The 14,583-nt window shown below is 37.5% G+C and overlaps 1 protein-coding gene across 2 annotated transcripts in view; it reads right to left on the bottom strand.

The window, feature by feature from the left end:
* The window catches only part of XYLB (xylulokinase), an 82,298-nt gene extending 67,979 nt beyond the window's left edge, over positions 1-14,319 (bottom strand). Inside the window, exons 1-6 of one of the 2 annotated variants that reach the window (XM_026843334.1) lie at positions 14,235-14,319; positions 11,945-12,025; positions 10,142-10,228; positions 8,865-8,993; positions 7,535-7,600; positions 5,181-5,253 (exon numbers count right to left, since the gene is read on the bottom strand). In XM_026843334.1, the coding sequence (XP_026699135.1) occupies positions 5,181-5,253; positions 7,535-7,600; positions 8,865-8,993; positions 10,142-10,228; positions 11,945-12,001 (412 nt within the window). In that variant the 5' untranslated portion in view covers positions 12,002-12,025; positions 14,235-14,319. The other variant, XM_026843335.1, reaches the window with a different exon arrangement.
* Positions 14,320-14,583: the final 264 nt, after the last annotated feature.

Genomic DNA, 14,583 nt, shown 5'->3' with positions numbered 1-14,583 from the left:
AAGGTGATGCAGCAATGTCACTTGAAGTTGTGTTGTGTTCACCTGAGACCTAACAATGAAGAAATTCCCCCTGGAAGGTATAGCTTTACACTACTCCTACCCTTGAACAAAGTATCTAAATCCATGCTGACTAGTTCTGCTCCATATCAATGTTTCCTTCTGCAGAAATGACAAAATAAAGGCTTAGAAGTCAAAAAAAACACGAGGTCAAATTTTCAAATGTAGTCTCCAATTTTGAGGCTAGATTGGAAAGTCCAGCTTTGAATACCAAAGTAATGGTTTTCAGAAATGCTAAACAGCCCATCTGAAATCTGCAACACTTGCAAGCATGCAACACCTCTAGTCTAGATTCTGTGAAGTGAATTACAGGTTGCAAAAACCTAGATAACTGATTTGGTCACTTATTTCCTCACCAGAATATCACTAGATCTGAAGAAGGCCCATGCAGTTTTGGTTTGGTTTCTCATTGCTTCTTCCTCACTATTTTATTGCTGGTTTAAAAGTTAACTGAAGTTAGTTAGTAGTCAAACCTATACAACATACTGAGCACTCCACATCCCTCTTGCTTACATTTTTAAGATGCCTTTAATTGCACATTTCATCACACTTGAAAATCTACATGTGTTTCTGGTTAGTATTATTCAGGGACAAATTAGTCTTATTCTAGATTAACAACTTTTTAACTTCAAAGACCATTTAGCCCACAACTTATCTCAAAAACACAGCCACATTCTCATTAAGCACAGTGGAAAACCTGAAATTTACTTCCACTCACGGTAGATCTTTAAGCTTTTTAAAATACAAAAATGGCAAAGTTGACTCCACATGCGGTGTCTGTGGAACTAAACTATGCTTGCAATGCTGGGACACAGGAAGAGAAGGGACACAACCCACACCTCAGCCAGTACATTACAAGGCTCTTGCAGTACTCTTATTCTGAAGAAGGGCACATGCCTCCAACACACTTCACACACATACACTACTGCTGGTTACACATGCACAAATGAGCGCACCCTATCAACTCCCAACAGCTTTTTTCACATAGGCTTAATAATGAGTTCTATAAATATAGTTGTGCAGTCCAATCCCAAGCACCATCAACAAGGTCTGGACCTAGTGTTTCACACAATGCTATAAACAGGAAGCGTTGCACACTCCAGCTGAAACCATGGAATAACCCAAGCCAACCAGCAGGATATTTGGATAATACTTAAAACATTAAAAATATAATTAAAATTAATCAATCCCATTTCAGGCATATTACACACACTTAACAAATTATGCACTGGTTTATTTGGCCTGTGATGTGACAGCACGAATTTGACAGCACAGTGCGCAACATACCTCCCACGGGCAAAAGGTGCCTTTCCCTTTTCTGCTGTCAAAATCGCTACCACCCACAGAAAAGGAAAGATGGCAGGATTTACTCCAGCTTCTCTCAGTTCTCTATGTGAGACCACTCTTAAATCTAGCCATCCCCTCCTTCCAGAGGTAAACTAAGTCCTTCCAGAGTAAACTGAGCCCAGCATCACTGTCTGCACTTCCCGGGGGGAGGGGTGTGAACAGCCTCATGTCCCAAGGCCTCAAGCATACAAGGAAAGATGAGAAAAGATATAAATCTATACATTTTCCTGGAAAAAGTCCCTAATTTAAAAGGTCAAGAACCCTTTTGCTAAAATAAATTAATTAGTGAGCAATAGAATCTTTAAATAAACCGGCATTTTAATAGAGAGAGGTTGTTTTCTGTGGGGTTTTGGAAAAAATCCTTTCTCTTCCCCACTCTGAAAGCCTAGAGGAGCATTGAACCAGTATCCTCCAATGCAATTTTGCAAGACATAAGGACAGCCTCTAATCTTTCCTGCATAAAACAGGGAAAACACTAACTAAAAAGGTCTAAGTTTATGTAATACAGAAAAAACACTTCACTTTACTGACTGGTAGATATAGTGACAAAAACACTTTAATATGCCCTGAGAAAAGAAAGATAAGCTAATTTACTCTGCCCTCAGAAACTCATTTAAAAGATGTGGAACAACTATGTTACAAGAACTATTAATCTGTTGGCCTGAATTCATACTAGCTAACCATGAGCACTTGCCTGAGAATCCCTAGTCAGGGGAAAATGAAAACCAGAACTGAGTGTTCCCTGGAACCACTTCTCCTTCTTTGATTATATAAGGAATGATGCACAGTGAGTTTCTAACTCAAGCACCTCTGGTCATGATCTACAGCACTAAGTTTAACATATAAAATAAGTAATAACCTGAGAATTAAGGGGGGAAAAAAACCAAAAATCAACGGCAGCCCTTTGACTTGTCACTCCAAATGGATACACCATCAGCAATGAAGGTCAATAGTGAAGGTCACAGTCTAGTAAGGACTGAGTAAAGGGTCAATACATCGATGTGACAGGATTCAGTATTTCACTGCAAGCATCACTGACTTTTAACATAAAGTGACCAGGAGCACAATCAGGACTTGCTAATATTTACTACATATACAAAAGTGTAAGTGCTTCAGCACTGGGGAAGGGGGGGACTAAAAAAAACCCACACACTTTCATTACATAGACCAAAGGATGCAGACTAACTGCTTTTATTAATCAACAAAATAAAGATCAATATTTGCATACATTTACAAACAGTTAGGTGCATCTATATTACAGCACTCTGGATTGCCTTTTCAGTGAGGTAAAATCATAAGCTGACACCATGAAAGCTACATTAGGAGTAAATTCAGCCCACCTCGCTTCCTTTTGAAAAGACTTCAGTTCAAAGCATCCTTGTTTGATAGAACAACAAAACCAAGTATGCTAAGCTATGATTTGCCTAAGGCTCTTAAAAAAAGCATTTCAAAAGATAAAGCTTCTCTAGGTCAAGAGCTGAATTGCTGTTCTTGAAGGTGTCTTCCAAAAGAAACAATGCCTCAAGTGTGCAAGTTGTTTAGGTCCCAAATGTATCTTAACATCTGCACAATATAAATGAAAATCATTCTTCATTCCACCAGAATGTAATTTGATTTTTTTTAAATCAGTCACCCAGGGTGCTCAGCCATTCATGAGGAGTGATTTGAACCTTACGAGATTGGACCTTTAAAAAGAAAAAAACCAATCCTGAAACTGAATAGCACATTTCCTACAATAACCAGCAAATTTAGAGAGATAAGTTATTGTGCAGAGCTAAACAATTTGACAGGGTCTTTTAAAGACGATATGACCTGAAGTTAAACCTACAGAAACGAAGAATAAGTCTATTATCTGAACATTATTTTGAGAGATGCATTTTAAACTACAATATACAGGTGAAATGTAAAAGATCAAGTGAATTGCAAGAAATCGTAAATGACAAGAAAACAAGTTTTTCAGCTGGATACAAATAACTACTGCATACTTTGGAATTATATTTTACTACTGGAATTAGAATCTTCTCTTATTATGGTAACAGAAGAAAGGAATAAACAACACAAAATATAGCTTACTATGTCGAAAAATCTTTTGTCTTGTAAGAACTATAACATCCTGCTTAGTTCGCTTATCTTTTTTCACAAAAGATTTAATAATCTTACATGCTCTGAACAGCAGATAATATTTATTCAAGTTCTGTAAATATCCAGAGGTGTAACAGAACAGGCTTTCCTAGAGCTGTTTGAAAAATGCAACACATTTTCTAAGAAAATTTTCCAGTAAAGCAAATTTCAATTTTCTTTTAGTTTAAAACGTTTTCATTTTCGAACACAAAAATGTTCATGTTCTGAAATTGAAGAAGCATGGCTTTCCCCCATTTGCTTCCAAATAGAAAAGGCAGAGGTAAAATTACAAAAAAAAAAAAAAAAAACCCAAGATTTTTTTTAATGCTTACAATTTTAAACATTTGAATCAAAATTAATACTTCACTCTCACTGAAAAATAAAAATTCAACATATTTTTCAGAAAAAATACCTTGAAGAGCTCACTATCTCTATTTGAAATACAGTACATGGAGCTAGTTCTGTGGATTTCTGAGCAGCTGAAACGCACAGTATTTGGGTGTACTGAGGAGCAAAGTGCAAATCTCCGAAGAGTTATTGTTGCCAATAACACACCAAAAAAAATTCAGTTGTGAAATACAAGGCTAACAGAACAGGACCAGAAGACAGATGTAATAATCTCACAACTGCTGCAAAATAAGCATGTACTGCCTTGCAGTTTTTAAGGTCTCAAGTATAACTGGGATATCTGATATTGAATATGTTGTCCATTAGCTAAAATTGAGGTGTCCTGCCTTTTCCTATGAGCTTTGATGGAACACCGAAGGAGAAAAAATGAGTTGGTCTTAACACATGGGTGTCAACTATGGCTCTATAATGCAAAAATTCCTTAGAGAGCCTTGTTATCTAACCTTTCAGCTCTGAAATATATCTTCTCTTAGTTTCAGAGCAGGAATCAAAAATGCTATTTAGAAGTAACAGCACAGCTCCCAGGAAAATGGTTTCCTTTGTAATTGCCATTTTAAATTGCCATTTAAAAGCTGGATAACTGAGATAACACACAACAGAAAAGAGAGACACTAGCCTTGTCACTTTTTTGCCTTTGTTATGATGAATAAGAGATATGGAAGGTTAATTTTTTTTTTAACTGAGTTTAGGTTTTTTTGCTTGTTAATGCTTTTTTCTCTGGTTCATTTTGAAAAGATGTTTCTGTTATGGATCCATACTCCAGTTAGACGGGGGAAAAAATAATCACAATACACATCTTGTTCACATCCTGTGCAACTCACAGCCAAACCAGCAGAACCAAGAACAAATATCAGAACTATGGAGTCTAGCCTAAAAATCCACAACTTTTTAATGCTTTTAAATAGATATTTCAACATTCTGTTATATACCATAAATAAATAAATAAATAAATAGATAGATAAATAAATAAATAGATAGGTACAATCTAATTTTAAGACTATTTTCTGTGGATCCACTTTAGAGAAATGGGAATCAGTCTGATGGGAATACATAAGCACAGTTGACAGCACTATCAAGAGTAGCAACAAACTGAAAGGAATAACAGCTTAAAATCTAATATACTTGTTATTAAAGCTTAAAGACTGAAAATAAATAGCAGAGAACTTGTCCCCCTTCTATGCAAGGTGGGGATGGAAAGGAAAGTTTCCTTGTTGAATTGTTACTACAAGAAAAGCCCACACACTTACCATCACTGTAATCAATGGGTGCATAAGCTCCTAGGAAAAGGGAAGCTGCAAAACTACTAACCAAAGAGATTCTCTGAAAGAAAAAGTGTGAGACAGTGAGTAAGAAAGTAAATAATTAAGTAATTGGAAGCAGCAAATGTTAATAGATGCTTAATGTTAGGCACAGAAAGCACACAAAAATACACCTAAAAGGGTTATTCAGTTCTATCTTACTGCCTAAGTAATACAGCAGGTACCAATCTAAAAGTAAGCCCACGATAAAAGCTGTTAATTGCTTTGAGTTCTGAAACACATGATACACCTAGTATATTAGCATACTCTGTGTTATCATGAATTAATTCACAACTCTGGTCTATCACAAAATTTCATTTAAAGAAAAAAGTTACTAAGAAAAAAATCAAACACCTATATGTTGACAACACGGAGAATTGCCCAGAAACCATGCACTGGTCCACCCAGAGCACAGGTCTGTAAGCTTTCCAGCAGTTCTGGCATGGCTCTGCTAGCACCTTTACATAAGCTCTTACCTTCCTCCCAGCTCAGACCCTAGACCTCCTGGGAGTTACTCCCAGGAGCTGGTAATAATCAGCTCTGAACTGAACCACTACCTGCAGTTCTGCCTCACGGCATGTTCCAACAATGCATTAAATCCAGCTGTAGGGCTTCTAATATGGGTGCAAAAATGCGCCAGCCATGTGACACAATGCACTGATACAACACAAACCTGCTTCCACTTCAAATCTGCTACACAAACTACAAGTTAAGCAGCTACCACCAAGCTTTCTGCATTATCAAGTATTACCTGTTCCCAAGAAGCTGGCATAAAAGCTGACAAATTCCTTATTATGGGCTCTAATTCAGAATATGATTGTCACCCAACAAGTAATCAAATCTCTACTGGTCAAGTGAGCCAGCAGTGACAGGTTTTTTATTAATGATCACAAAACTACTGCTTCACGCTGCATTCAAAGACAGACTATAGCCAGAGCTGGTTATAATGGCCAGGAAACTTAATGATGCCCTTCATGCATCTCTCCCCAAGAATATATCATATTGTGCTTAGATAACGAAGGCCTACCTTCTGTGGTGCCCCAGTGGGCCCTAGCTGCCTGAAATGGAAGGAAAAGGATGAAGTTAAACTGCGAATCAGCCAGTTTAGCAAGCTGACTTACAGAAGGAAAAACATCCACCTTCCACATGTCATTGAGACTGCCAAGCCTGCTAAGTGCTTCTTGAAGGTCCCCAAAAGCATCTCTGGCAGAGAGGTATTTTGTGCTTGAACACAACATCTTGCATAACCTCTATTGCTAAAAAGTGCCATCAATACAACCAGCCCTCAAAGCCTGAAACTGATCTGACTCTTCGCAGTTCCACGGACCCACTTTCCCCCCATTAACATATCTTTCTCTAAATTTAGTCTTAAGCTTATGATCAGATAGTATTAATGTTCCTTATCATCACACACCTTAGTTTAAAGATTATACAATGAAAATGTACTAAGAAAGAAAAAAAAAAAAAAATTAAGCATTCTCCCACAAAATACAGTCAACTTTACAACTCACTTCCCCATGAAATTAACTGTTTCATGCAGGGGTGAGATTCTAAAAACCACCAAAAAATGCCAATCGATGCTATCAAGAACTGCAGTAATGCAAAAACAGGAGCAGCCTGACTTCACAGGTCTGGATGTTTGGCATATTCTAATCACAGCACAGGAGTCCTTTCATTTACATTGTATTTGCATTGAGTTTTCACCTTGCTTCAAACCATGGTATTTCACACCTAGATGCAGACTCAACAAACTGAAACAATAATGGAATTGCAAGTTGATTTCTAAAAATTAAAAATCAGAAGGAAACCAACTACACAATGCAATTCATTTGTAATAATAGAATCGAAGTAGTTCCTCAAGGGAAAAACTATGCAAAAAAGTCTAGAATCAATTGCAGTTTTTTTCCCTGTACACATCCACACGGATGCCAGTTTTGTATGGCAGAGCAAACACATTTCTGCTTGCAAATAGCCAGTTCTAAGTGTGAAAATTTCAACTGTGTGTTTAATTACCCACTTGTGTTCAAACTGCTGTAAATACAATTTTTACCACTTAAATAAAAGTCTGGTTTTTAAAACTTCTTCCACAAAGGTGAGATCCAATGGAGCCTGATATAAGATTCAAGATAGAACTGATGACCGATTTTTATCTAACAACTAGTAATTTAACAAAACAAAAAATAACCACATTTTCAATTTTAACCTTGAAATCAAACAAAAGTAAAAAAGTCTGACATCTCCACAAAATTAATTTTAAAAGATTTCTATGTGTTTTCCAATAAGTACATTGAAGTTGAGCCAACCTCAGTTTCCATGTAGACCTCAGGATTCTGGCTGTAAATCTTTGCTATCTGGTTTCCTGTAAAACGCTGAGAAAGAAATGCAAATGCTTAGAAACACAAACCCTAAATGGAGTCAATAATCATTAACTCTGTGTAATGAGTTCAGTACATTGCACTTTGGATATTTAATTTGCCTGATGCATGATGAAAGTCAGCGCACAGCAGGTAATCTGCTCTAAACAGGCTAGAACGCATAGTCTCATTATGAGAATTTTGCTCACCTTTTGAAAAAAAAGGCATGTGAAAAAGCATTACTATCCATAATTTACATTTCAGAAATGACAGTCCAATGGAATGAATCACACTTATTCTGTGCATAGGAACCAGCACAATTCAAATGCTGCCTTCAAATCCTTGAAAAGGTTTAAGCTACGCAACCTGTGTACCTCTCTGAGGCAGGTGAATTAGGAGCAAAGCAGGAAGTTTCATACTCAAAGCAGCAACTCCCATACAGGCTAATAATAGTTGTAAGAATCATTATTTTTCATCCATGCATTGTATCAAATAACCAAAGACTTCTAACACTGAAACCTTAACCTTTAGCAAGTTAAAAATAAACTGTTAGTGGTATGCAAAGTCTGATTTCAACACTGGCCCTAAACCTTGCATGATGATTCAAAACCAGAATCAGCAATTTGGGAGGTTAGAACCTTATTCTGTTAAATCAACAGTAACAGTAGCCAGGTGGAGGGCCTGGAGGGCTCCAACTCCGTAACTCGTTCCCACAGTTACAAGAAAGGGAAGTATCAGAAGAGGAGGCAAGTGACAGAATATTCTCTGATAGCATCCCAAACTTCTGAAAGACTTCTCTTAGGTCAACAGCTGCTTGTTAGCCTCAGGGAACATTAAAAGGCCAATCTTTTAATTGCAGAAGTAACCTAGAGCAGTGATCCACAAACAGGGGAGTCATAACCCCAAGAAAACCTGTAACACAAACTGGACTGCCATGCCAGTGGAAATGTGACTGCACAGGAGCTCCCAGGGGAGAACCAGGCCCTGAGACTGTAAGTATGGCCACCAAACACTGTATTTTCAGAAACACCGGCCAAATGCAACAGCTCACCCCAGCTGCCTTCTATGGCAAAACTTCCACTGTTTGCCTAATCTCACTTTAAAATTTCCACATCTTCCTTTGTGAGACTACTTCAAAGACAGTATCACTGGAATTTCTTCAAATACTCTCTCTTCCATAGTTAATGGCTGATCATTGTCTGCTGCGGTACCACTGTAATGGCACAGCTGTTTCTATCACAAGACTCTACTGAGGACTTCCTTTCCATCCGCTCCTTACCTCATAGGCTCGAGAACCAGTGATACTTGCTAGGTGCTGTGCTCCTCCCACGGCTTTCTCCAGAGCGCTGCACTGGGATGCTGTGCTAGAATCCATCCAAATGGGGCTGTTACTGACAGAAAAACAAGCCTGCAACAAACAATATCCTTATTAGTAAGTCTGATGTCTAAGAAGTCCCTGCTAGATTAATAGCAACACAACAACATATCAGCTCAGTTCTCATCACTTCTGGTCTCCTCTTGATAATTACATGAAAGCAAATATTGGCCTGCATGTTGGTCAGTAGTGAAAAGCTTAACCCAAACTTCACACCAGAAGGAAGCAACAGGCTTTTTCTGCTGTTACCAACATACCCTGCAGCACGAGGTCTCAGTACACAACTTTGCAAGACAAAGCCCCAGACCCTTTTATGCAAGTTCAGCCTCACTTTTTAGAACTCCTCTCTAAACAATCAGATCATCTTTCCAGAGCTCTACTAACAAATTTCCCCTTAGTGACCAGCATAAAACCATTTGGAAATGCAGCTGAGGCTTAGTACATCACCAAAGAGCATTTTAATTCCCTATGAGTTTTTGCACAGATATTTCCAAAATTAATCATTGTCTCCCGTTCAAAATACAACTGTACTTTCTGATCTTGAAATAAGGAAGGTAAGGGTCTTGAAGAGGAAAGCTGATTCCTCCCTGCTTTTCTTCTTAATTAAGTTTGTCAAGTCTATGTTCAAAACCACACACACACACACACACACACACACACACAGACACACACACACACACGAGGTGAAACAATGTACTTGTTAGGAGTTTGTGTCCACACAGCATTACACTTCCATCCTTTCAGAGGTAAGCGTCAACTAGTCTTTCTTTTAATATTTTCTAATGAAATCACATGCACTGCAAGGAAACTCAGGTATAATAGTATTTTTCACCATAATTCTCTGTTAATACAAATATATTTAAAAATGTAAAATATTTACAAGTTGTTTACAAAAATATTACATTTCCTAAAAGAACAAACTCTGTTACTCTGACACAGAAAGATTCTGGGACACCCATTGGCACCTGTAAGCTTTTAAAGCAGTATATACTCTCACTCAGGAGAAGAGAAAACATCAAAAGCCCTGGAGCTGAAGGAATAACCAGTACATTTCATTTTATGCTGCAGGGGCATGCAACTCAGCAAAACAAGAGGAAAGGTTTGCAAGGAGAAAAGCAATGTGTAAGGATCAAAAAAAGGACAGTGTAGCTCTCCTTTCAGAGCTCTTTCAGGCATGTTACCTTTAGTGACTGATGTAAAGGCAGTTTGGATGATGCATTCTTCAAAATTTGGACACTTCCTTTTTTCCAGTACACACTCCCATGTTGCTGTATAAAGTGCAGAAACAGAAGTTGGAGACACCCTCCCAAGCCACAAAGTTCATATCCCGATCTGATTTTCAAAGTTTAAGGGACAGAGAATTCTCTCCAAACTAGGACCAAAAAATGCACCTTTTCAAATCAAGTGTCTCATTAAAAGACTCTTTAAGATTAAGTAAAGCATATACTAAACCAGAAAATGTAGGAGTCAAGAGACAATGATGATTTTGAACTACAGCAACTTCTAGTGGGAACTATTATTACACTGCTGATGGCATTCTTTGAGGGCTCTTTGAGCTGTAGCCAGGGCTCCATTGTCAAGAGTGTTAGTTCTGTGCTATTTCAGTACAGCCCACAGATTCTTCAGTTACATGCCTGCCCCAGTCACCACTAATGAAGTGCATAATACTGAGAAGGTTATTTAAGCTCCATCTCTCAGGTGGCTTCCTCAAGTCAGGCATCTCTAGTTAATGCACCTGCAGGACACCCTAGGAAAACTGCAAAGCACCACCCACTAATGACACCAAGTGCACACAGAACCCCCTGGACACAGAGTATTTGACCACGCTGTGATCCAGATCGCATTTCACACCTCTCTGCCATTTCTACAGACAATGGAGACCACAGGTTGTCCTTTTTTTGGGACAAACACTGGCCCATCACTGCACCTCTGCACCTGAAGACAGGTTCTTCAAAGAGAAATGGGTGAGAGACATTGTGGGGCAACGAAATAAAATCTGTTCTACCTGAGAGAATCTAAATACAGCACCAAGTTGACGCCCCCAGCCTGCTGGAGGATGGGTAAAATAAAAGGAATACAGGCAATATGGAAATGCAGTTCCTTTTTTCACTTGAGTAAACTGGAGTTACTTGGCAGTCCCTATCTTCCATTCCACCGAGGAATTCATAACAGAGCCTTGATACCAGCTATGATTTTCAGACACTTTGCTCAGACTTTCAACTGAAATCAATGAAACATGGAGATCAAAGCAAGAGTTTTTATTAACAAGTCCCAGATATATTAAGATGAACAACCTGAACCTCATGTGTCAGAATTAGCTATTGCTTTGGTGCTGTCCTCACCCTGAATATCATCTGTGAAAGTTATAAAAGACTTCCTTGTTTCATCAGAGTACTAGGAGACCGGCTAACTGACTAAATGTCATAGTGGGTTTTATAAATCTCAGAAAAAAAGGCATTATGCACTACAGCCTAAATCATGGCAGCACCTCTGTCATTTCTGCAAAGACTATCATCATTTGGTTTTTTGTTGTTCCTAGGCAGATCTCTATCCCAGCCAGCAAAAACTGTGCTCAACAGGATGTTACTATACCATGAGCAAACTCCGCTCCTTACTATTTTTTCTACCCCATTTCCACAAGCACCTGGATATGCTGAAATTCAAAATTACCACAGTCATTTCAGAATCTGTATGTACAGAAAATTTAAACAACAGATAACCAACTAGTTATTCACTATACTGATCTAAACAACTGCACTCTAAACATCATCCTCCACTCCCACTACCTTCTACTGATTGCCTTGTGTGCTTCAGGTTTTAAGTTCTCCTGAGGAACATGTCTTTTAATGGATGCTTATGTAGAAGTTTTGGTCTTACTTGATGTCATGGTTTTCTGCAATACAATTATTTAAATTAAATTTATCACTATACCTTATGCTCATTTGAAGAAATATCATGACTTATTTTTTCCTTTGTAAACTAACCTGGCCAGCACCAGACAGAGCTCTGACTTGTGAGAAGTTAAAGCCCAAAGACTTCATCTTTTCCAAAATCAAATCCAGAGCCTACAAGAACAAATAGAATCAAGAATGACTGTAACAAGCTATCATATTATGCATATTCACAATCTCTGGAATAAAACAGTAAATTCATGTCATCACTGATAAGAATTCATTGGCAGATAATGAAAAATTAGCTAATGACTGTGGACTTCTCAAGAAGCTGCATAAATTAATTTACTATGTAAGAGTCCATAAAAGAAAAGTTGAACCACACAGGAGAAGATCTTTAAACAAGCTGAATCACAGAGATCCATTCTATAACTCTTGCCTCATATTTAGGTTTAAGAATTCCAATTCATTAAAAAGACACTTTAAAAACTGCCAGACACAAAGCAGGATTAGCATTTTCTATTCTTACTTTTGGAAATTTATGAAATCTTAACAGGGTGCACCCTGCACCCCCTCCTAAAAAATATTTGGTATCCTCAATACCACTGCCCCCAGTGTCAGCTGAAAACTCACAAGTCTCTTTAATATGAATCTAATTCAAGTGAATTTTAGCACTTATGCACCTAGGTTAATTTTGTTCTTGCCACATTTTCATGAAGTTCAAAACCAAAAATTAACCTATCTTTACATAGTCTCATTCAGATCAGCACTTCCCATACTATCTTGACAAACAGACCACTGCAAGACTTCAAAATTTCCCAAGAAACATCATATGCCTATATCATTATATTATTAATTTAATAATTACAACAGTACTGTTCATTATGGTTCAAAAGACCAACTGCAAGCAAATTTACCAAACCTTTGTCAACTGCTATGGCTTACCACCTGCGGGTTCTGTGATCTTTCAAATATCTTAACTGTCCAAATCACACCAGTAAGACAAATTTACATAGAACCATGTGAGAGCAAGTCTTGTAGAATATGCACAGAAGCAAGGAAGGCCTTCTTTTAAAATAAAAAAGAAGGTTGTATTTCAAAAAATAAACACCAGTCAAAATGATTGGGAACCACTGAATAAAACTGCTCGTTGACCAGTTACCAGTTGAGACACGGATTGGTTAGCAAAGCTTATTCTAAATAAATTAGTACAGGCAACCTGGTTGCTATAAAACACAGATTTAAGCTACACAAAGCCACAGCTGTCCCTTTTGTATATGAAACAAAAAGATAAGGAAAAAAAAGAATAATCTTTTTTCAAATGAGGGAAAGCCAGGAAAGGATGTAGCACATATACAATGCTGTAACAGTAGAGAGTGAAGAAACAAACAAAAAGACATCAAAATGTTAGGATGTTAGGATCTTCCACTATGTTTGTTGATAACATTAATATTTGCATACCAAAGACACTGAATAACCCTTAAAAGAAACAGAATACAAGCCAAAGGACTACGTTGATTTGAATGATGAGCTTCAGTATTTCGTGGAATACATTTCCATTTCAATAACAGGAAGGAAGAAGTTGAACTATGTAAAGCTTGTTCATACCTTGACCCACATTAGCACAGGAGAAGTGATTGTCAGTCTGTCACTGTGAATATAGACTCCACCTTGAGTCCTATAGAGAAACAATATTTTCTCTTGGTAAATTCAGCAATTTTTTCCCCACCAAGAAAAGTTCTTCAAGTTTATTAATAACCAACAAGAGTTTGAAATGCTTTTATGTTAAGAGTAAGAATATGATCAGTGTTTGAAACCTGAAAATGTAGAAGCTAGCTCCTAGGAAGTGACATAAGAGACATTAGACCCAACTGCAAAGTAAATAATTTGCAAGGAAAGGCTCTGATTACTGAAGTAAACAAATACTGTCATCCTACATCTTATTGTGAGATTTGGAACCACTTAATTTGTTCTCAAATGCCTTCTAGAAGTTCTCCTCGTGCAAGTTACGTGCTGTTATCATAGCATTCCACCCTGACACAAAGGCGGTTGCTTACTTTTGGTGTCTGAAAAAGAAACAGTCATTTCCACAAGTATGAACTCCCAAAAGGTGAAAAAAAGAAAAAAAAAAAAAAGGTTTATTTATACATAATACTTTAGGATAGAATTTTTTAATTTATTTCCTGTTGGGAGTTCTTGCCATCTTTACATACCAAGGAACGCTAGAGCATATACTACCCTTGCCAAGTAAGAAACATGAACATGGCATGAACTTTTTCCATGTCTCCACACATACCAATGAGACCAAATAGTGCAATAACCCCCCAGCCCTAATCTCCAAAGTTCTAAATTATATATCCAAGTACAATATAAAAAGCCTTACTTAAATTCCGGAAGGTCTTTATCAAAATGAACATTATCCTCATAAATGACTCTCAGCTGTTCATCAATAGCAATGACTTTCAGCTAAAAGATATAGAACAGGATGTTAACAAACACTAACAATAATTAAATAGCACTGATAATTCATTTATAATGATTCAATTCTCACAAACAAAAGGTGAAAGAAAATCACCCCAATCTATACAACTCGGTGAAACTGTGGACACAATTTTGCATTAAACAAGTTATTATATGAATTTCCAGCATGCCACCTATTCAGCAACATGTATATTTGCTCATGTTTCCCTGTGCCTTTTCTCTCTCCTTAATCACACAAGATCAAGATTCAG

The sequence above is a fragment of the Athene cunicularia genome (assembly GCF_003259725.1).
Source record: "Athene cunicularia isolate RWA chromosome 2 unlocalized genomic scaffold, athCun1 chr2_part1, whole genome shotgun sequence".
Lineage (NCBI taxonomy): Eukaryota > Metazoa > Chordata > Aves > Strigiformes > Strigidae > Athene > Athene cunicularia.
This window is presented reverse-complemented; position numbering and strand designations above follow the sequence as displayed.